This window comes from Suricata suricatta, chromosome 10 (assembly GCF_006229205.1).
Source record: "Suricata suricatta isolate VVHF042 chromosome 10, meerkat_22Aug2017_6uvM2_HiC, whole genome shotgun sequence".
NCBI lineage: Eukaryota > Metazoa > Chordata > Mammalia > Carnivora > Herpestidae > Suricata > Suricata suricatta.
Genome location: NC_043709.1, coordinates 22,031,786 through 22,056,077, shown reverse-complemented (window position 1 = coordinate 22,056,077; position 24,292 = coordinate 22,031,786). Strand labels below are relative to the sequence as shown.

Below are 24,292 nucleotides of genomic sequence, written 5' to 3'. Positions count from 1 at the left end.
TGAAACAAAGGAGTGTTGGCAGTCAGAACCAACAAAGGGCAAATTTGACCTGGTGGAGGAAGTGTAATGAAAAGATACAGGGAGGGCTGATATTTGGAAGGTGAGAAAACCTCTCCTCGGGGAAGGTGGAGTGGGAACAATCTTGCAGGCAGAGTGAAGAGCCAATGTCAAATCCCTGTGGTGGGAGGAAGTATAGCAAATATTAGAGACTGGGGAAGTATAGCAAAAATATATTTGCTGGCTGGAGCAGACAATGGGAGGGCGTTGTCTGAAGCACCCTGAGAGGTGAGAGCTGAAGAGTTATTACTTTTTTTTTTAAACAACGCAAGTCCAAGAAGTGTTTTGGGCTGGAAGGCAACATGGGTGGTATCTACCAACCGGCTTTCAGAAACATCCCAGCACCTCAGCACCTCTGTCCAGCAGAGTCACCCCAGTCTCCCCTGAGATGAGGAAAGACTAGAAACCTCCGGAATGGGAGCCTCACTCCTGTCATAGCTCTTTTATTCAGCACCTCACAAATGCATTGCAAGAACTTGCCCTGGAGACAACGGGGATGCAAATGCAGACAACATGGAACTGTAATAACATAAACATTATGAGCAATGCAAACCAGTTGGGCCCCCCGTAGAGAAATGATCCCCGTGCTCCTTTCTGAATTGTCTTTATGGAAATTTCATAAAATTTGCCATTATTAAAACTGAGTAGCAATTATTTCTTTCTTTGGTTCATCAGTTGTGGGAGGAAAATTAATTGTGTTCTCCTTCTTTTCTCGAGTTCATCACAAAGAAATGAGGCAACAAGGATTGACAGGCCTGAGGCCTCTGTTGATGGAAAGAAGGCAAGAGAACTTGGGGGACATTATCACAGATGTGGCATTAGAGGTGGGAGCGGCTAAGAGAGTGGTAGCGGCAGATGCGGCCAGGCTAACAAGTGTGCTCAGGAAGCTGAAGTCATTACGGTATGTTGACATAACATTTGCCAGCTTCACAGGGGCCATCATTGTAAATTAGATTTAATATTGATCAGGCCGTTCACAATCAGGGCCAGGAGAAAATTGGACTCAGAGTTCTTAGTCAAAATTGGCTCTTAAGATTCTGCTTTCTAATTAACATAGAAGAACAGAAATCCAGGGCCCGTCTGGCTGACCCAGTGTGGCAAGAACTGTTCTCCTGTTCCCTGAGGGCAGTGTAGAAGTGACAGCAATTTCCACTGTCTTTCTATTTTCTCCCCTAGGTCAGCTCTGCTACGGAGCAGCAGGGGAGAGGGAAAGGGTGAGAGGTGGGCTGTGGGAAGGAGACAGGGGCTTCAGAGCACAGATGGCTGTGTTTTCCTTCTCAGCCTTCCTCGGAGAGCTGAGAATCTTTTTAAAGAAATTGGGTTTGCCTTTAGTCTAGTTTTTTAAAATAAGCAATTTTTTAAGGTCCATTCAGGGTTAAGAATTTGGAGGAGTCGTCCCTGATTCCTCCCACCACCACTGATCTAGATTTCCCCCTCTGAGGTAGCATGGCGGACAAGCCTGGGTTTGAATCCTGACCTTGGCAGTTTGCACTATCTGACCTTAGACAAATGATTTGACATCGCTGAACTTCAATCTGTTCTTCTATAAAATAAAAATAATACCTACCTTTAATGGTTGCTGTGAGGACTAAATGGAATAATCCATTTATTATACATTTAGCAAACACGAGCTCTATTTTCAGTACTATTATTATATGTTAATTATTATCATTATTATGATATGGTCTGTCCTGTCAGACAATGTTAATACTACTACCAATAATAACAATAAGAGTATGACATCTAATTTTTTTACTTTAAAAACTGGCCAGGACAATTTCAACACAAGCATCTGAAAGAAGCCAGGTCTATGCTTCCCTCTGGACTCTAGCCCAATCCAGAGGCTTCAAGAGTCCCAGAGCTTTAGGGTTTTCTTTTTTTATACCACCTTCCCCATGAGCTTCAGGCAGACTTATTACTTCCAAGGCCTAACACCACCTTTCATGGACTTTCCGAGGAAGGAACTTACTGGAATCAGAAATTCAGCTCACTTATCTTTGGATCTCTGATATCGTACGCAGAACTGCACCAGAACACACATGAGGCAAGGGAGGGTCCTGGGGCATAACACCTAAGGCAGTGATCTCTCTTGGGCACCAACTCCACTCTTTCACCAACCCAAGAGGAAGCACCACCTTAAATTTCGTGCCTTATGAGCCTCACTTGTGTCACCTGGCTTCTGGCTTTGCTTAGAAGAGTTGCTTCATCAAGATGACATGACTAAATAAATGAAGAAAAGGATTCCTCAACTGTTCTCTTGTCCAAACTCCCCAGCCTCAGTCCCTCAGATGCTCCTTTGCCCACCTGGATACACACAGGAAGGGAAGATTTTTAAGACAAGAAAGATTTTAGGAATCTACCTTGCCAAAAAGAAATGCAAAAATACCCATTTTTTAAAATCTAAACAACAGTTCCAGGTTTAGCTCACTTTTCCAGAGTTCCTACTCTAACCTTCATAGAGTTATTGGTCTTGAGAATTAATTGTAAAACTCAAGTCCAGCCAGAAACATCTGCTGCCATTGAGTAAAAGGCTAACCAGGGAACTGAAAGAAAATAGGTCTCACAGCTCTGCTCCCCATTTATTAATTTACAAAGCCTGCTTCCTCCTGCTCCCTCAAATGATTTCCATGTAGAGCTAGGCAGGTCTCCGTTGCTGTGGGATTTTATTTTCTGTTCCCCAAGACCACTTCTTGCACAAGGAAAGGAAAGGAAAAAAATTATTTCCCCTTGACCATAACCCTTCATTCAATTCTAGGCTCTGTCTTCAAATTCAAGAGCTTTCTTTCCTTAGAGCCATTAGGAACCCAGTCCATCCCTTGCATTTCCCATTTTAGTGAGCTTATCTACTCTTGGACACCAAACTACAACTATGAAATTTATTTATGGAGTAAGACCATGTGTTACAAATTTTCAGAATTTTGTCATACATATAATGCATGTGATAAAATATGCATCTATGGAAAAGTAGGTAGAGGATGATAAACCACTCAAATCTCAGCCGTTTATTGTGCATTTACTATGTGCCAAACCCTATTTCACTTATCCTGCTACTAATGAACTCAGTTCTCCTTCCTATAAAATGTGCCATGTAAACTGCTTTTATGTTATCACCTGTAAATTTGAAGGCTCCATTGTGGTGTTACTCAGGTTCTGGTGCTCCAAGGAACCCAGGGCCTGATTTGCTTACACATTGGAATGGATATCTGCATTTTTTCCTACCCAGCATCCATCCCCATTTCTGGAAACACTGTCTCAATTTTCTTTTGGAAGCCACCTCTCCTTGTCTCACAGACCATGTGTATTGGGTGGCACTGACCCTTCAGTGGTTTCAGAGAATGGGTATGGATTTCAGGTCTGGCCCATCAGAATGGCGCCATGTTTTCTCAGCCCCTGTGAGCATGCCATCTGTGGGCATGCAGTTGAAGCCTGAATGATGAATTGCAGACCAAGACCACTAGCTGGAATTATAGGAGAAGAGACTTTTCTGCCCAGGATGGCTATCAGCTGGAAATTACTAAGCAGCCCCTTTGTCTCACACAGGAGGACACTGCCTGTAGTAGACCTGGACGTAGGGCAGAAGTACTCCTGAACACCTTGTGTGCCCTTCTAGAGCCATTTACACAAGAAGGTGGAACTTATCATTATGTAAACCAATTTGTTCTCACTAAAGCCAATATGTGACATATGAGACACTCATCCACAATAAGCACTAAAGCAATGACTTAAATCAATTGGAGAGTAGTGACTTCCATAATAACACAACCTGGCCCAGACCAGTTACTGCCCACTGCCTTCACAATCAGATATGTCATGCACGCAGTCAAGTGATCTATCTGTCCAAATGGACCCTCAAACAGGCTACATCTCCTCATTCATTATCCTCATGTATGTCAGGGTGGGGTGAGGTACACCCTGCCCCCTTTCATAGAGTCAGACATCAGCTCAGAGAATATCAGGTTTTTGATGGTTCCCTCCTGATGGGACATAGCAAAAAAAAAGTTTTTTTGCCTCTAGTTAAACATTAGAGCAGTAAGAGCAGGGACTCAAACACTGGGATGTTTTATTTTGCACTCCAGAATGGCAAAGATTAGGTGAGCTGCACCTTCACACCCAGGAGCCACGGAGGCTAATGAAAGTTGAAATGAGCCAGGAGCCAGCGTGCTGGGCAAGAGGAAGCGGATGAGCTGGGGAGAGTGGCAGCGGTGGGGAGCCTCTCGCAGGCGGCCATCTCTAATTGTATGAGCAATAAAGCTGACACGGCGGGGGACTAGAGGCTTGGCACAAGTCAAATGTTGCCTAAGTGAGACTGCCCTGAGTTTTTAAACTTCTTACTTGATCAATAAGACAGAGTCCAAAGACAGGGGCGATGCTGGGACGACACTTCCATAAATCTTCAGCCCATACAGCAGATTCCACGAGAAAGTTCCGGAAGCACGGAGATCGCTTAGGGCACAATCGCACCCCTAAAGGATCTGCAGGCGGAGGGACCCGTAGTTCAGCCTTCTCTGATGTGTGTGCAGATTTCTGGGTCTATTTAGGCCTTCCTCTAAATGGGCGTCTTTTCTTTCTCTATGCTTCTCCAAACTGAGGCATCTCCTATTGAACGGTGTTAGGGAGAGGCAATGCTGGATCAAGTAACACATTTTTAATGATGTGAAACAAAGCTTTAATCACCATAGTTATTTACAAAATAATGTCTTCCTTGCATTTGGTTTAATAGCACTTTGTCCACAGCTTTCATCAAAACAGCTACCCATCTGACTTATTGGGAGATTATATTAAATGTCAGAAGAGCTCCCCAGACTCGCCAATCAGGATTTTAATTTTGGATGGGGAAATAATAAATACAATAATTATTGAACACTGTGACATTAGCTGATAAAGATTCCTGCTTCCCTTAAATTATCAATTTCACATTGGCATAAAAAATAGATTAGTGACAATTTAATCCCACATCTGGTGACCTTTAAGTAATGTTGTAACACTTCACCGCTTTGTCATTAGAAAGTCATCAGCCTTCTCTCTAAAAGAAACGACACCTAAATGCTTCATTTTAGAACTGTCTCCAAAGTTTGCTAATGTCTAATATCTGGTAACAAGACCCAGATCCACCAGGCAACTTTGTCGGTAGCAATTTTTGAGATAATCCTATTATAATTTACCATATGACGGAGATTAAGTAGAGTCAAGAACTCACAGAACCACAATACACATTGTGTCAGCTGGGAGACGTGCTTGCTGCCATACCCTCTGGTGTGGTCAATTGGCCAAATCCATTAAGACTTGAAATGCCCTTTCCTTTGTGTTCAAAATTCTAATTCTAGAATCCCAGTCTATAAACATGTTTATCCATGGGCACAAAAGACTTCATTACAACATTGTTCATAGTATCAACTGTATATAAAACTATTTTTAAAAACGTGGGGCGCCTAGGTGGCTCAGTAGGTTAAGAGGCCGACTTTGGCTCAGGTCATGATCTCACAGTTCGTGAGTTCAAGCCCCGCATCGGGCTCTGTGCTGACAGCTCAGAGCCCGGAGCCTGCTTCGGATTCTGTGTTTCCCTCTCTCTCTCCCCCTCCCCTACATCCTGTCCCTCTACACTCTGTCTCTCTGTGTCTTAAAACTAAATAAAAGTTTAAATAAAATAAAAAATAAAAACCTAAATTTCCATTAAAAGAAGAATCTTAAATAAATTGGCACACCTGCATAAGCCCCTAAAAAAGATTTGAGCGGCCAAACACACTGACATTGTGAGGTCTTCATGCTGTACTGTTAACACTCCACACCTGGCCTATCAGGAAATCTTTCCGGACTCCTTTCAAACTATGACCAGAATCCAAGCACTTCTCACCACCTCCCCTGCTACCACCCTGATTCAAGACACCACCATTGCTCACCGAATGATTGAAACCACCTCCTGACATGCCTCTCACTTCCACCTTTTTCTCCAGAAAGTCTGGGGTGGACACAGCAACTAAAGTGATCTTTTCTGATGTAATTCTGATCGAGTGTCTGCTTGATGTTAAAACCTTCTAGTGACTTCCCATTTTATTCAGCATAAAAGCTAAAGTCCTCACATTGGTGTACAAGGCCTTACATGCTCAACTCCTTCCAGCCCCCTCATCACCTCTCGGTCCTCACATCCCTCTACCTGCCCCTCTGATCCTCACATGCTCTATTTAGCCTTTCTCTCTATTCCTCAATCATGCAGAACCTCAGGGACTTTGCACTGGCTATTCCCTCTGCCTAGAACACTCTTCCTTAGATACCCATGTGCAGTTTACTCCCTCACCCCCTTCAAATCTTGATTCATATACCACCTTCTTAATAAAGCCTCTTTGGCCACTGTATATAAAGTTGCAAAGCACCATCTCCTTGGCATTTCTAATCCCATTTTCCTTGCTATCCTTTTTTTTTTCCTCATAGCACTTACTATGTTCTGATCTACTGCATAATTTACTTCTCTGCTGTATCAGTTTCTTATTGTCTATATCCCTCCTCGCCACTAGAATGAAAACACCATATCCAGCAGGAATCTCTGTTTTGCTCACTGATGTATCCCGAGTACCTGGCATATAGCAGATGCCCAATAAATACTTGCTAAATAAATGCATGAATGGCATAATAAGATTATGGACATAATAAAAGTAATTTACTGAGCATTATCTCCTTATAAGCACTAAACCAAGTACTTTACATATATTGTCTCATTTATTCCTTCCATGAATGCTAGATAAAACAGAAAGGGCAGGAGGGGAGATATTATAATTCCCATTCCATAGCTGAAGAAAACTGAAAACCAGAAGGTTAATAAGTCACCAAAGTCACATTCTAATAAGCAGCAGAATGGGGGAGAGGAAGATTGAACACAAGCCTGTCCACCTACTAAATGGAGACCTTAACCACTTTGCCTATTGCTTCTCCTACGGCAGCTCAGCCAGTTAAAAAGCTACCTATCCACCCAACCTCTTGCCTCACTCTTTTTTGGATTTCTACAAAACCAACTATTTAGATGAATGTCATCAAACTGAGCAGTGTTTTAACTTACATACATAAAAATTAAGTGTGGCCCTGGGTAAAATGAGGGATGAGGTCATAAGTCTTTAAGTTTCCTTTAAGCTTTGTGACTTCATTATTAAGTTCCAAATCACATTTTGCTTCTGGGAATGGTGTTTTGGTTTGTTTATTTTCACTGTGAGGAACTGTATGTCTCCCTCTTGCCCAACTTATTAGCTTTAGTCATAAACAGCAATCAGTGAAACATGAGGTTTTTTTATGAGATAGTTAAATCTAGTGTGGGACTCTGGTATTTTGGAAATTTTTTTAATGTCAGCGTATTTGCTTTCAGATCTGTGAATATGATTTTGTTCCAGAAGCTCCTGTTTTATGAGTGAGATTAATTTTAGTTAGGTCATTGCTAAAAGAATAGACCATCTTAAATTTGGTATAATATGTGAAGAAATAACTTCTCTTCCATAAACTAAACGGGTTCAGACTTGAAAAAAATGTGAATTCTCTAAGACCTGGTGGTAAAATTAAATTAGAATATTTTACATATAAAATATTTATCTCCCTGACTTTTCTTTAATTTTTGTAGGATCAGTGATGTTAATGTTAACCTCACAGTTCTCAGTACTGATTTGGAGACTTCATTGTGTGGGAAACAAAGCAAATTCTGTGGGAGCCCTGCCCACAGCCCTCTGCGTCGTACCACTTGCTACATGTCAGCCTGATTGCTAAAGGCTAGCATCTGTACCCTTTGCCTGAGAAGTGTATTTGGCCTCCTGAGCCTCTTCCGTCCAAGCACACAGGCATGAGTGTCAGGAAATATGTACCCCTGGGAATAACTCTCAACTACTGGGGACTAGTATATAAATATCCCGCTTCCTCACTCTATAAAATAACTCTGGGTGCATACTGTACATGGTTCCCAGTGTGGCCACTGAAGCTCCAGGGACAACTCGCCTGACGACGCATCATTTATTAGCCGCCTTCCTTTTCCTATCTTATCCTCCACTCCATAACCAGTGTTCCCTGGGATCACCTCCCAAGTAATCTATTGAATCCTTATATTAGGATCTGCTCTTCTGGAGAAACCCAAACCAAGACAGCTAGCTCCCTTTATTGGGGGTTTAGCTATAGGTCTAATGAATTATTATTGTTGTTGTTGTTGTTATTAATTCCTTATCAGTGAATATTTATTGCATACCTACTACGTTCCCAGCATTGTTCTTACCATTGGGTATTCAGCAGTGATGAAATAAACAAAAATCTCTGTCTTCATAGAGTTTACATTCTTGGGGGGTGGGAAATAATAACAATAAATAAATAAAAATGTCCTGCAAGGCAGATTATGATGAGTGGTATGGAGGAACATAAAGAGAAGGACCGTGAGAGGCAATGCCAGCAGTTGAGGTGTGCAATGTAATAGGTGGGCAGTGAAGGGCTAAACAAGAGGGTAAAATGTAAACAAAGACCTGAGTGGGGTGGGGAGCAAGCCAAGGAGGAAGAGTGTCAGCCTAGTCATGAGGAAACATGTGCAGAGGGGACCAGGCTCGTAATGTTCCAGAACCAGCAGGATGACTGGAGCAGAGTCAGGAAAGGACAAGATGAGGACAAGATGAGTCACCTTTGCTATTATTATTGTTTATTGTTGTTATTACTGTCAGTAATGCCACATAACAGATTTCTTTGGTATCTACATTTTATCATGAAAAGTATAAGAAAGTTGAAAGATTTTACAGTGAACACCCATATACTCACTACCTGAATGCTACCATTTTATTATACTTGATCTTACACACGACTAACCTTCTAGCTACCTATCAAGCCATCTCTTTAATGCACGTGAAAGCAAATTGCAAACATTTAACATCTGGTTATAATACAGATATTGTTTGTAAATCTGACAACACCCTTGCAAGATGAATACTATATCCCCATTTAATAGATGAGAAAACTGAGCCTCAGAGAGGTTGAATAGTTCAGCTGAGTCAGTAACACAAAGTGTTTGGCCGAGTGGGGATTCCAATCTAGGTTTGTTCCATGTCAATGCTCATATTCTTTCCACTATTAATACATGCTGCCCTTGGTCAAAAGATTAATGTTGAAGAACAGACAACTAGTTGGCAAGTAGCTCTGCTTTTCTCTGAAGGCAGTTGTCTCCCTTCACTATTTCCTCTTCATCTGAATGGCAGAGACCCAGTGATACACTGGTAAATGTTTACCAATCAGCTCTGTGGGTGGAGATGGAGAGAAGGAAGAAGCCTCGTTTGCAACAGTTGCCAATTCCTGTGGTATAAATACTCCTACCATGGCTGATTTTAAGCTACCCACCTGGCATCAGGTTGCAGAATCTGGTTAGTACAAGATGGCTCCGGCCCACCACTGCAGACTTAAAGTCCTATGCTGTAGAGGACAAATATAACTGGCCCTTATGCCCAGCACCAGACTCAGGATCAGTGCCTAGTGACTATACACAATGAGTGCTCAGTAATACAGGTGACAGTGGTGGTAAGGTTAAAGATCTGCACCTGTTCACTCATGGCCACACACAGATCAAACCTCCACACTCACTCACACACACACACACACACACACATTCTTCCCAGGAAGGATAATGATACATTTAATTAATGAATACCTAACACTTGTATAAAGCAAACTTCCCCATAAAAAATATGTACACCCCTTTCTCCATGTAATTTCTAGCATTGGTCCATTGTTCTTGCGATCCTTTTTGTCACACCATTCCTGTACCTCCCTGCATCGTGGACCATACTTTCCTTTGGCAAGAAACATCATGGTGTATCCTGATGCCACCAAATACAATTCTACATGGTTTGACATTATAAATCACAAAACAGACACTCTAGTTTTGGAAGCTTACCTTTTCTCCTCCTTCTTGAGCTTCCTCTTCAGCTAAAACCAAAAGATTTCTTCCTTTCAGAACACTTCCTCCATTGCCCCTGACAAGGTTCTCTGTGTTCTTTTCATCATGCCAGCATGCCACTTGAAACCTTGATTATTTTTATCCCACCTTCTCCTACCTCTAACCACTCCCCACCTTCTTCATCCAAATTTCCCTCTGCACCTTTCCCCAGGAGCCCCACACACCTAAAATAACATTCCAGAACTGTTTGAGGGCATTTGCATTGAATTTGATAGGCGATTCCAGATTCAGCTTTGCAAAGATAGGCTTTTCTGTATGGAATCCTTGTCATTTCCTCCTTCCCCACCACACCCCATCCTCACCCTGCCCCACACATACACACATTTTCTTGCCCAATGCAGGTCACATCCCCAGCAGTCTGTAGAGCAAACAATCATCTCAAACAGAATCGGCACAAACAAGGTCTGACACTTAACAACTTCAAAGCATTTTTTATAGTATGGCAAATCCCATTACCATGCAACAAAGAACAGCTAATTGTTAAGAATTAATAATAAGAAGAAATAAGTATACACAATGGTTTGGCTGACACTGTCATATGTTAGTATAATATGTTCTGAAATATTTGCTCCTCTGGGTTGAGAATGTTCTATTTTTGTCACTAATAGGCCTATAGAAGCCTAGTGGAAATGAGTTTTCTCAAAGAAAGTTGTGCATCCTGAGATTTCTCTGATAAGGGGAAGGGGTCAATGTGCCTGTAGTTTCTGTGCTTCATTAAAATTCTGCTTCCGTACTGCATAATGTGAGTAATATTAATTTTCTAAACATTCATGTACAGCAGCTGCTAACTAATTTCCATAACAGTGTTGCTGTTCTACAGGCATTTTAAAAAGGGGAAAGGAGATGACTACTGACTGTCTGCCAAAAAAAAAGACTCATCCGAGCCCACTTCTGAATCATTCTGGACCAAAAGAAGGATGACATTAGGAATGCTAACTTCTCATTTGTGAGGGTGTCTGGAATTGAACATCCCTGCCTTAGACCAGGGCTGGCACACCTGGAATGAACTGTGAGTTCATTCACTGGATTTATCTTTCCTCTAAATACCTTTGAGATGGCCCAGTTCATATGACCTAGACTGGTTAACAATTTGGGCATTTCTGCAGCTACAGTCATACTGGGTACCAGCTGCTTCCCTTCCCTCTGGTCCATGTCACCGACATCCCAGTGAGACATTGTTGCTGCTAAAGCTGTCCACACTGTTTCCAGGAGGACAGCATAGCTGGGCACCATGGACCCCTTGTGCTTCAGAAGCTTGCTCTCAGAGTATCGCCCCAACCTGAGATGTCCAGGCTTATGGTCAGGATACAATTAAAATATTTGAGTTATATCCATTCTCAGGCTAGAACTTCCCCTCTTCTGCCCTCTGCCAAGAGGAAGAGCTAGGGTCACAAACTTGAACACTATGCAGTCTTTCTTTAATTCTCTCCAACAGTCACGTTCTTTGGGTGATATTTGTGCTCAGTCACCTCCACAATCCATCTTCCTTTCCTTCATACTCTAGCCTCAATTTGTCCACCTAACCTTACTTTCCACTTCTTCCCAAGTTCTCAGCAATCCCACCACATTGGTCTACTTGGTCACTCCCCCAAAAAACCATGTCAAGTCATTCCTCCAAATCTTTACCCTGTCACCTCCAGCTGGGTAGCCCACCCCCTTCAATACTAGTAAAATTTTACTATTCATCCCTTTCTAATCTCATAGACTAAGTTAATCATCTCCATTGGGGTTTAAATTAAAAACCCTTCTCAGCTTTTGCCTGATACATCAATTTAGCACTTGTCTTGTTGTTGGCTGGTCAGTTAGATGGTTAAATGCAGATTTGTTGTTTTGTTTATTGTGACTCTTGGAGTGCAGAAGCCTGGGTTTTACTCATCTTTATATATGCTATGTTTGTGACATTGTAGGCACTCAATAAATCTTTGAGTGGAAGTTACTATCAAAATGTACCTGCACAAGAATATGTAAAAATAGGTGACCATAAATTACGTGAAGACATACACACTCAAAGTTAGTCAGTTTGAACAAAACTAAGTAAACTGCAGAAAGGAACAGAGGTTTATATAAGGATGGGTCAGATCACAGAAGCAGCATCTAATTTCATGCGTGGCACTTTTCCCTGATTCTCCTCTCCTCTGCCTTTCCGAATCCTCCCCATAACATGGCGCCACTACTCTCATTCTTTTCCCTTATCATGAAACCATTCCTTCCCCCTTTCATATTCAAAGCTCACACAGCTGGTCCCTGGAGTCACTGCCTCCTCAGAAACTGTCAACATCATCCTAGATGTAAAATGAAACAATAAAACAAAATGAATGTGACCCAGTATGAAAATTCCATACGCGACACCAGGCAGAAATGCAAAATTACTGTTTGCCAGTCTACTGTCATTGAAGATTCTTTGATGCTTTTTTTTTTTTTTTTGCCTTAACTCTAAATGTGTTACTAACCTCAATACACACCAAAATTGGCAGGGGCATTCTGCAAACAATCTCCCTTAGAAGCCAACTAAGTAACTGGGAACATGTTAATATTAATATCAGAACTCCAAATTCATCAATTGAGTCACAACAAAATGAGGTCCCAAGCAATGAAAGTAAGAGATGTACTTCATATTTCATTTGAAGAAATATCTATCAGTCTTGACTGTTAACTGAGAGGTGATGGATTATTTTGCTTTTTAATTGACTATCTTTTTGGAATACATAGAATGCAGACACCCATCCAAAAAGCACTTACAGTATGAATGAGAAAAAGTTGAGAGCTGAAGAATGGGGCTCCCAAACAGCTAGATCCAAAGGATCAAGCATTCATTTGGCCAAGAAGGTACTTTCAGGAGAGATGGGTCAACTTCAAGTAGAATATGAAAGAAATGAGCCCAACAACTCTGGAAAGAATGTCCTCAATCCAAAATGTTTCCCCAAGCAACTGGCACAGAGTAGACAATATACATTTGCTGAATGAACAAACAAATGAATTTGAAGTAAAGAAAATTAAATATTTAAGTGTATAAAATGCAATTAGTGACTTTGGTAATAGTTTCCAAAATTTTGCAAGAAAAGTTTATTAAGCATTCATAAATACCTAGACAGAAACAATATTAAGATTCACAACTAAATATATTCTTTAAATTCTCTTCAACAAAAGACTTTTGAGGACTTACTATGTCCCCAGGAGTGTACACAAGACTATGGAGGACACTAAGGTAAACTGGAGGTGGTCCTGCCACCTGGACAACTATATGATGACAATCCTTCATGCAGCCAAGGCAGCAATATTTCTTGGCTGACCAGAGAAACAGGCTCTGCCCAACATTATGTCCCCAATACCTCTCAAAGGGTCTTAAATTACACTATCAAAAATTAATTCCTTTGGATCCTGAAGGTTAATTGAGTCTCTTAGCAAAGATTAAATACTCCTGGAGTAGGTATCTTTCTAATTCATTACCGCCTGAGACTGGACCGAAGCATTAGGCACAGAGGGTGGAGGAGCCATGAGGAAGGTTCTTAGAACTAAAGAAATGAAGAAAGAATGCAGCTAAGAGAATCACTAACTCACTTTATTTGTAATTTTCCTCATTTTTTCCCTTGTTCTAACCAATTGAGACTGGCACAGAAAATTCATACAAGATAATATCAGCATCCCCTAGCATCCTCTGAAATGACTTTTCCAGTTCCTCATAACTGAGTTTCTGCGCCCAACACCTGCATTTGCTACCCTAAACCAGTTCTCGTATTAACAGAGAATGCTAATTGGGTGCTCAGTCTGGGGTAGCAAGTATCCTAAGAGCTCTACAAGTATTATCTCGTGTAGACTTCATAACCATTCTATTCCCATTTTATGAGTGAAAGTTGAAGGTCAGAGAAGTTAACTAACTTGTTCCAATCACCTAGCTCTAAACTGCAGAGCCAGGAGTTTAATTTATCTAAATTCAACCCCAGAGCCCAAATTTTTAAATTCAACACTATAATACCCATAATTCAGGCTGAAATCATACAACAGCTCTATAAGACTGTCATAAGAAGCAATGGTTCTATCTTAACCTGGGTTCAAAGTCCAGGTTCAGTTCTGGAAACTTGGATTTTAGTGCCCTTATTGGAAAAATAGAGTTAATTGGGCACCTGGATGGCCTAGTCCATTGAGCATCCAACATTTGATATCAGTTCAGGTTGTGACCCCAGGGTCATGGGATCACGCCCTGTGTCTGGCTCCACACTGAGCATGGAGCCTTCTTAAGATTCTCTCTCTCTCTCCCTCTGCCTCTCTCCCTCACTTGCATACTCTCTCTCTCTCTAAAATTAAAATAAAAATCAGGAGGTGGCCAAGATGGCAAAACAGCATGGAAGTTTTTTTGTGTCTCTCATCCCTGAAATACAGCCATATCAACACTAAACCATCTTGCACGCCTAGAAAACTGATTGGAGGACCAACACCACAATCTGCACAACCTGAACCACAGAACTCAGCAGGTATGTGGTGTGGAGAGGTGAACTGGGGGAGAAAGCTGCAGAGGGCAGGGAGCTGTTTTTGTTTACAGAGAGAGGACAGAGACGGCAAGGGGGGAGGTTGGGGGGAAGGGCTAGTATGGAAAGCATCCCCCCAGCCTGAAAGCAGCTGGGGAGAAAAAGAGTATGCAAGGGACTAAACAAAAAAGGGAGAAAGGAGAGGGTTTTAATTCCATTAAGACTCTAATAGTCTTAGAGTGCAGAGTCTGAAACTCCACAGCTCAATATCTGGCAGTGCTCTGGTAGGAAGGGTGAATCCTCAGGAGCAGAGAGTGAGGTCCTCAGGGTCCTCAGGCCACGTGGGGAGAGGCGGTTCCCCTGCTGGGAGGACATTTGGTAGAGGCTGTGCAGCCTCCCTACAGGCCAAGGTCCCAGTGGACCCCGGAGAACAACCACATTCACTGGTGGTGGAACAAGGAGTTAATGGGAAGCCTGGCACCAGATGTGTGTTGTGATTTTCCATAATCTCTGAAATGCTGCTGCTACAGGACCATGTGATCTTTTTCTGGGGCGGGCTGGCACCCAGCTGCAGTCTCTGTGCATCGGCAGCAGCACCATCTCCCAAAAGTTCCTGGGGGCAGGCCAGCACCCAGCTATTACTCAGTGAGACCCTCCCCCAGAAGGTCTGAGAGGGTCAAAGCCACAGTCCCTCAGAAATGAGGGATTGAGAAATACAGCTGCATTTGATATAAAACTCAGGAGGGAGGTGCCACCTGGCAACCTGAAGGCTTGCTCACAGACTGTAAAAGTAGGGAATAGATTGAAGCCAATGACAAAGGAGAGGTGCACAATTGTTGGTCAGGGAGAGCACAGAGTTCTGATACTAGAGACTGGGTAGTTGGGTGACACCAGTTTCACCCCTCCCAAGTGGGCATACACTCCTACAGGTGCCACAGCAATCCAATCCCAGTAAGCTAATCAGCGTCATCTAGTGGAGAATGGAGCCGTAACACTAAGCCCCACCCAACTGGGCCAACCTTGCTCTTCAATAACAACACAAGTCTCTCCACTTTGCTTAGTTTACAGACTACAAAGTGCTTCATAGTTCAACTTCTAGGGGAAACCAGTGTAATTTCAATTGTACTTCAGTCTATTTGCTGGTCCTTCTAGTCAATTTTTTTCTTTTCTTTTCTTATTTTTGAATACAGAAAGAGAAAAAATTATTTTTTATTTTCCATTTCTATTAAAAATATTTTTCTTTAATTTTTTCTACTAATTATTTTTACTTTTTTGTAAAATTTTCAAATTCTATTTTTTAACTTCCATCATTTCATTTTCTCATATTTCATTTATTCAATTTTTCAATTTTTCAGATATTTTCCTTTTTTCTTTTTTTTTTAATCTCTCCCTTTTTTCTCTAATCTATAAAGCTCCTTTAAACAACCAGACCAGAACACACCTAGGATCTAGCATCTCTTATTTGATTTTAATTTTTTTACCTTATTAATTCCTTTTCTTCCTTTAAAATGACAAAATGAAGGAGTTCACCCCCAAAAGAAAAGAACAGGGAGAAATGACAGCCAGGGACTTAATCAACACAAATACAAGCAAGATGTCTGAACCAGAATTTAGAATCACAATAATAAGAATACTATGTGGGGTTGAAAACAGATTGGAATCCCTTTTTGCAGAGATAAAAGCTAGTTAGGATGAAATAGAAAATACTATAACTTAACTGCAATCTCAAATAGCTGCCACAGTGGCAAGGATGGATGAGGCAGAAAAGGGAATAAGTGACATAGAGGACAAACTTATGGAGAACAATGAAGCAGAAAAAAAGAGGGAGACTAAAGCAAAAAAGCACGATTTAAGAATTAGAGAAATCAGTGACTCATTAAAAAGGAACAACATCAAAATCATAGAGTCCCAGAAGATGAAGAGAGAGAAAAAGGTGTAGAAGGATTATGTGAGCAAATCATAGTGGAAAACTTTCCTAACCTGGGGAAAGACACAGACATCAAAATCCAGGAAGCACAGAAGACTCCCATTACATTCAACAAAAACCGACCATCAACAAGGCATATCATAGTCAAATTCACAAAATACTCGGGCAAGGAAAGAATCATGAAAGCAGCAAAGGAAAAAAAAGTCTTTAACCTACAAGTGAAGACAGCTCAGGTTCGCAGCAGGCCTGTCCACAGAAACTTGGCAGGCCAGAGGGGTGGCAGGATATATTCAATGTGCTGAATCAGAAAAATAGGCAGCCAGAATTCTTTATCCAACAAGGCTGACATTCAAAATAGAAGAAGAATTAAAAAGTCTCCCAGACAAACAAAAGTTAAAAGAGATTGTGACCACTAAACAAGCCTTGCAAGAAATTTTAAGGGGTACTCTCTGAGGGGAGAAAAGACAGGGGAAAAAAAAAGCAACAAAGACTAGAAAGGACCAGAGAACACCACCAGAAACTTCAACTCTACAGGCAACATAATGGCAATAAATTCATATCATTCAGTACTCACTCCAAAATCAATGAACTAAATGCTCCAATCAAAAGACATAAGGTAACAGAATGGATGAGAAAACAAGATCCATCTATAAGCTGTTTACAAAAGACCCACTTTTGACCTAACGCTGCCTTCAGATTGAAAGTAAAGGAATGAAGAAGCATCTATCATGCTAATAGTCACCGAAAAAATGCCAGAGTAGTCATACATATTAAAATAAAGACTGTGATAATAGATGAAGAAGAGCATTATATCCTAATTAAGGTATCTATCCACCAAGAAGACCTAACAATTGTAAACATTTATGCTCCAAATGTGAAAGCACCCAAATATATAAATCAATTAATCATAAACATAAAGAAATTCATTGATAATAATATCATAATAGTAGGGGACTTCAACTCCCCACTTACAGCAATGGACAGATAATCTAAACAGAAAATCAACAAGGAAACAATGGCTTTGAATAACAAACTGGACCAGATGGACTTAATAGATACATTCAAAACATTTCATCCTAAAGCAGCAGAATGCACATTCTTCTTCAATGCGCATGAAATGTTCTCCAGACTATTCTGGACCACATACTGGAAAACAAATCGACCCTAAACAAGTACAAAAAGACTGAGATCATACCGTGCCTATTTTCAGACCATAATGCTATGAAACTCAAAATCAACCACAAGAAAAAATGTGGAAAGATAACAAATACTTGGAGACTAAAGACCACCCTACTAAAGAATAAATGGGCTAACCAAGAAGTTAAAGAGGAAATTAAAAAGCACTTAGAAGCCAATGAAAGTGGTAACACCACAACCCAAAACCTCTGGGATGTAGCAAAGGCGATCATAAGAGGGAAGTATATAGCAATCCAGGCTTTCCTAAAGAAGGAAGAAAGGTCACAGATACACAACCTAACCTTACACCTCAAAGAGCTGGAAAAAGAACAGCAAATAAGATGCAAAATCACCAGAAGACAGAAAATAATAAAGATTAGAGCAGAAATCAAAACCAATAAATAAGTAACACAGTAAAACAGATCAATGAAACCAGGAACTGGTTCTTTGAAAGAATGAACAAAATTGATAAACCCTTAACCAGTTTGATCAAAAAAAAAAAAAAAAAAAAGGAAAGGACCCAAATAAATAAAGTTAAAAATGAAATAGGAGAGAGCACAACCAACACAGCAGAAACACAAATAATAATAAGAGAATATTACAAGCAATTATACACCAATAAAACGGGCAATCTGGAAGAAATGGACAAATTTCTAGAAACATATAAACTACCGAAATGGAAACATGAAGAAACAGAAAATTTGAAAAGACCCATAACCAGTAAAGAAATCGAATTAGTAATCAAAAGTCTCCCAAAAAACAAGAGTCCAAGGCTAGATGGCTTTCCAGGGGAATCCTACCAAACATTTAAAGAAGAGTTAACACCTATTCTCTTGAGCTGTTCCAAAAAAATAGAAATGGAAGGAAAACTTCCAGTCTCTTTCTATGAAGCCAGCATTATCTTGATTCCAAAGCCACACAAAGACCCCTCAAAAAAGGAGTACAGACCAATTTCCCTGATGAACATGAATGCAAAAATCCTCAACAAGATACTAGCCAACTGGATCCAACAATACATTTTAAAAAATTATTCATCACGGGATGAAGGATTTGCTCAATATCCACAAAACAATCAATGTGATTCATCACATCAATAAAAGAAAGGACAAGAAACACATGATCCTCTCAATAGATGCAGAGAAAGCATTTAACAAAATACAACATCCTTTTTTGATAAAAACCCTCAAGAAAGAAAGGATAAAAGGATCATATCTCAAGATCATAAAGCCATATATGAAAGACCCAGTGTTAATATCATCCTCAATGGGGAAATACTGAGAACTTTCCCCCTAAGGTCAGGAACATGACAGGATGTCCACTCTCACCACTGATATTCAACATAGTATTGGAAGTCTTAGCCTCAGCAATCAGACAACGCAAAGAAATAAAGGCATCACAATCAGCCAGGAGAAGGCCAAATTTTGTGTCTTTACAGATGACACAATATTCTATATGGGAAACCCAAAAGATTCCACAAAAAAAAACTGCTAGAACTGATCCATGAGCTCAGCAAAGTCAGATATAAAATCAATGCACAGAAATTGGTTGCATTTCTATACACCAATAATGAAGCAAGAGAGAGAGAGAGAAAATCAAGGAATTGATCCCATTTACAATTGCACTAAAAACCATAAAATACCTAGGAATAAATCTAACCAAAGAAGTGAAAAATGTATACACTGAAAACTATAGAAAGCTTACGAAAGAAATTGAAGAAGACACAAAAAAGTGGAAAAATATTTCATGCTCCTGGGTAGGAAGAACAAGTATTGATAAAATGTCAATACTAACCAAAGCAATCTACATACTCAATGCAATTCTTATCAAAATAACACAAGCATTTTTCACAGAACTAGAACAAGTAATCCTAAAATTTTTTATAGAACCAGGAAAGATCTCGAATAGCCAAAGCAATCTTGAAAAAGAAAACCAAAGCAGGAGGTATCAGAATCCGAACTTCGAGCTGTATTACAAAGCTTTACTCATCAAGACAGTACGGTGCTGGCTTAAAGACAGATACTAAGATCAGTGGAACAGACTAGAGAACCCAGAAATGGACCCACAAACGTGCCAACTAATCTTTGACAAGGCAGGAAAGAATATCCAATGGAATAAAGGACTGTCTCTTCAGCAAATGGTGCTGGGAAAACTGGACAGCAACATGCAAAAAATGGACCTGGACCATTTCCTTACACCATATACAAAAATAAACTCAAAATGGATGAAACATCTAAATGTAAGACAGGAACCCATCAAAATCCTCAAAGAGAAAGCAGGCAAAAACCTCTTTGACCTTGGCCGCAGCAACTTCTTACTCAACATGTCTCTGGAGTCAAGTGAAACCAAAGTAGAAATGAACTATTGGGACCTCATCAAAATAAAAAGCTTCTGGCCAGCAAAGAAAACAATCAGCAAAACTAAAAGGCAACCGATGGAATGGGAGGAGATGTTTGCAAATGACATGTCAGATAAAGGGTTAGTACCCCAAATCTATAGAGAACTTAACAAGCTAAACACCCAAAAAAACAAATAATCCAGTGAAGAAGTGGCCAAAAGACATGAATAGACACTTCTCCAAAGATATCCAGATGGCCAACCGACATATGAAAAAATGCTCAACATCACTCATCATCTGGGAAATACAAATCAAAACCACACTGAGATACCCTGTCACACCTGTCAGAATGGATAACATTAACAACTCAGGCAACAGACGCTGGTGAGGATGCAGAGAAAAAGGATCTCTTTTGCACTGCTGGTGGGAATGCAAACTGGTTCAGCCACTCTGGAAAACAGTATGGAGGTTCCTCAAAAAATTAAAAATAGAACTACCCTATGACCCAGCAGTTGCACTACTAGGTATTTATCCAAGGGATACAGGTATGCAGTTTTGAAGGGACACATGCACCCCAATGTTTATAGCAGCACTATCAACAATAGTCAAAATATGGAAAGAGCCCAAATGTCCACCAATAGATTAATGGATAAAGAAGATGTGGTTTGTACACACACACACACACACACACACACACACACACACACACTGGAGTACTACTCAGCAATCAAAAATAATGAAATCTTTCCATTTGCAACTATGTGGATTGAACTAGAGGGTATTCTGCTAAGTGAAATTAGTCAGAGAAAGACAAATATTATGACTTCACTCACATAAGGACTTTAAGAAACAAAACAGATGAACATAAGGGTAGGAATCAAAAATAATATAAAAACAGGAAGGGGGACAAAACATAAGAGACTCTTAAATATAGAGAACAAACGGAGGGTTGCTAGGGGATTGTGAGGGGGATGGGCTACACGGGAAAGGGGCTTAAAGAGTCTACTCCTGAAATTATTGTTGCACCATGTGTTAACTTGGATGTAAATTATAAAAATAAATAAACTATAGAAGTAAAAAAATGAAACAAAATAAATAAAATAAAATATATAAGTCTAAAAAATAGGTGATGAAGATTAAAGAGTGCACTTGCTGTAATGAGCACAGGGTAATGTATGGAAGTGTTGAATCACTATCTTGTACACCTGAAACTAATATTATATTGTATATTAACCGGAATTTAAATAAAAACTAAAAAAAAAAACTTTTTAAATTAAATTAAAATAAAAATCTAAAAAGAGAGGTAATAAAATGTCACGTAATAGCATGTGAAAATCAGATGAGCTTATGAAGAAAGTATTTGGCACAAGGTAAGGATGCTATAAATAGTAGCTAGCTATAAGCTATAAACTCTCCATGCTCCTGCTTTGTTCTGGTGATGCTACTGTTGGCCAGTAGGGGTCACTTAAGTCTCCACTCCCTACCTCTCACACCATCTAGTTGTCAATGGTTCTCAGCCTATACATTCAAATCTCTTGGGAATAAATACATACCCGCATGCATACATAATACATACATACATACATGTGGATGTGTGTGTAATTTATATATACATATATGCATGTGTATATATGTATGTGCATGCATATGTGCATAGATGCATATGTGTACCCACGTCCAGGGGTAGGAGCCTATTTTTTTAATGCTTCCCAAGTACCTCTAATGAACGCAGAATTGAAAGCCATTGTAAACCAAGAACTTCTAGAAAGGGCCAAGGCCAAGGATCCTTGAAGTTGAAACAGCAAGGAAACAGATGTTTCTTAGGACAAAGCAAAGCAGTTAAAAGTTCTAGTACCCAAGTGGCATGGGACCCAACTTTGGGAATTCTTCATTTTAATAGGAGCTCCCTTTCTATAAGAGTCCTCTCTTGGCTTTTTACTAAAAAGCCTAGCCATACTCAGTCCCTGAACTCTGAGCTTGACTCTGCCCTCAGTCACCACCTTCCCACAACCTAGATTCCCTGACATGAGGCTTTGATTACCACTGGAATATTTCCCTGTCCCTAGTGCTGTCTTTAGCTAGCCCTGGTTAGAGGCTGAAGTAATCCTCAGATGCCATGCCTTCACCCTTGTGGCTGGTCTTCCAGCATCAACTGCAGCACACAGGACAGATGTCCATCTTCTATCCTCCCCACAAGCATGACAGGACCAGCAGCTCAGTCTTGCTTCAAGTAAAGTCCCCTTTAAATTCTGGGCTGAGACAAGACTCCTAGAATAAGAGTCTCTCTCCAAAAGCAAAAATAAATTCATATTAGACTTTGTTTGGGACTGTTAGTACTTGATCATGCACTCACAGTTCAAAATCCTGTCCCTGTCCACCCTGAGTTCAACTGACAAGGGCATTAGCCGCCCTGGATGGGGCTCCTGCCTACATAATGCAGGAGTCAAATATTCCTGCTCCTTTTCCAGGTTCTTCAGTTCCTCATTTGTAATTTTCCCAAACTATGAAAGACTCACAGAGAAAAGCATTTTCACTACCCACCCCCTGCCCTGAATTTGGAATCCAAACAGTTAACAAATTGTCTGGATGCAAATAAGAGATTTACATTTTTTCATAAAATGGCCTCATTTACACACTTGTCACTCAAAAGAGGCTGAGCATATACATTTGCCAAACTTGGCAGCATTTCACTCTGTGACTGAAAACAAACATGATAAATTTCTCCTCCAGAGATAATTTTGGTGATGTGTATAGGCCACTGAAAATGAGGATGTTATGACTTTAGTGCTGCAATAATATATGGTAGTAATTATATTAACAAGGGAAATTACATCCTTTTTCAGCAATTTCAGCTCAAAACACCCACATGAATAGTGGGCAGGAGCAAAAAGTGCTGAAATGGCGCTAGGAAGATAGGGGAAGCAATATCTGCTGAATTTAGAACCTACTTTAATCACTTTTTAAAATGTATTGAGCACCTACTATGTGCCAGGCACCATGTGAGCACAGTGAGTAATGAATCTGACACGGCCCAGACCTTAAGGAGCTTCCTACATAATAAAGGAAATAAGACATGCACATAAATCATTGTACTACCTGGTGAGAGGCGATAAAAGAGAGGTACAGAGAGAGTTCTGTGAAGCTCGAAAGAGGACGCTGTTGCTTCTCGATGAAGCTATGATGGAGCCTGGCCTGCCCAGAAAGCCATCAGACGCCCAGAGGTGACAGCAAGCAGCACTACACGGTTTTCCAGCATTGAGATAAACTACAGCCAATTAACACCAGACATTCTGCCCAGTGACCTGGCTCCAGAGAACATCCACCAGAATGCTCCACAACTGAATGACCATGAAAGCAAACCATATACTCCATGGCTCCAGAAGTCCTTCAGAAGAGTCTTTTGCCAGAACTTATAAATGTATGATTGATGAACGATAGAGATTAAATGCATGAGCAAAACTCCATAATTCATTTTGAAATTTTATTGGAACCAAATTCAAGATACACACACTTGTTCTACCAATTCAATGAGCTTTTGTTTCTTCCCTCCCATGTCCAAGAGAAATAAGTACAGGCAAGATTCTGAAGGAAATCAGAATTTCATAGAGGAAAGGGAAGCACAAAAAATAATTGTAAAGACAATCTGCTGCTTTATCAACATGATTTGTTGGAAGGAGGATGTGGCTTTAACTCATGCAGACCTGAGCTGAATTCTACTTTGCAGCCTACCAGCTCGGTGACCTAAAGAAGAATTATTGGCTCTCCAGGTTAACATTCTTTTATCTGTAAGGTGCTTAAATCACAGGACTGTGGTAAGGATTAAGTGATATAATATCATAAAAGCATTTTGTCTAATGCCTACAAATGTCTAGTGAATCTGTTGAATAATAGAAGTCAGAGAACTGGGAAGGAAACAGTTAAAAAGAAAAACATAAAGTTATCATCAAAGAAAGAGCTCATCTCCAAGTAGGAGGGACCAAGAAATCTTCATGAAGAAGGTGTCATTTGAACAAGACCCTAGGGACCGTGATTTGTCACTATACAGTCTACTTTGGCTGGCAGGGAGGGGGTGAGCAAGGTGGTACTAAGATACGACATTAGTATTTTAGATTTAAAATGTTATATGTGAAAATACTTAGCTGATTGATTCATTCTAAGCAAATCAGCACTTTAACACATATAGCCTCCAAATACCAGGCCACATAACCAAAAATCCAATGGTGCCCAAGCCAAAGAACACTAGGCAAGGCAGAGCAGGGCAATTCTTCCAGAATACATGCACAAAAAAGAGAGTTTAAAAAAGCTGATATAACATTTATAACAAAATTTTTTAATTTTTTTAAATAGGCTATTGTCAAATTGGTTTCCATACAACACCCAGT

At 40.3% G+C, this 24,292-nt stretch overlaps 1 protein-coding gene and 1 long non-coding RNA gene across 2 annotated transcripts in view; both read right to left on the bottom strand.

Annotated features, from left to right (window-relative positions):
* LOC115305095 overlaps nt 1–24,292 on the bottom strand; it is a 126,618-nt gene that overhangs the window by 70,033 nt on the left and 32,293 nt on the right. Inside the window, exons 2-3 of the mRNA XM_029955438.1 lie at nt 11,057–11,288; nt 5,760–5,848 (exon numbers count right to left, since the gene is read on the bottom strand). Of these exons, the coding sequence (XP_029811298.1) occupies nt 5,760–5,848; nt 11,057–11,288 (321 nt within the window). The remainder of the gene's footprint in view (nt 1–5,759; nt 5,849–11,056; nt 11,289–24,292) is intronic.
* LOC115304457 lies at nt 4,101–5,331 on the bottom strand. Its single transcript, XR_003914440.1, has 2 exons — nt 5,255–5,331; nt 4,101–4,653 (listed from the first exon to the last, which is right to left on the bottom strand). It is a non-coding gene; the product is annotated as an uncharacterized LOC115304457 (long non-coding RNA).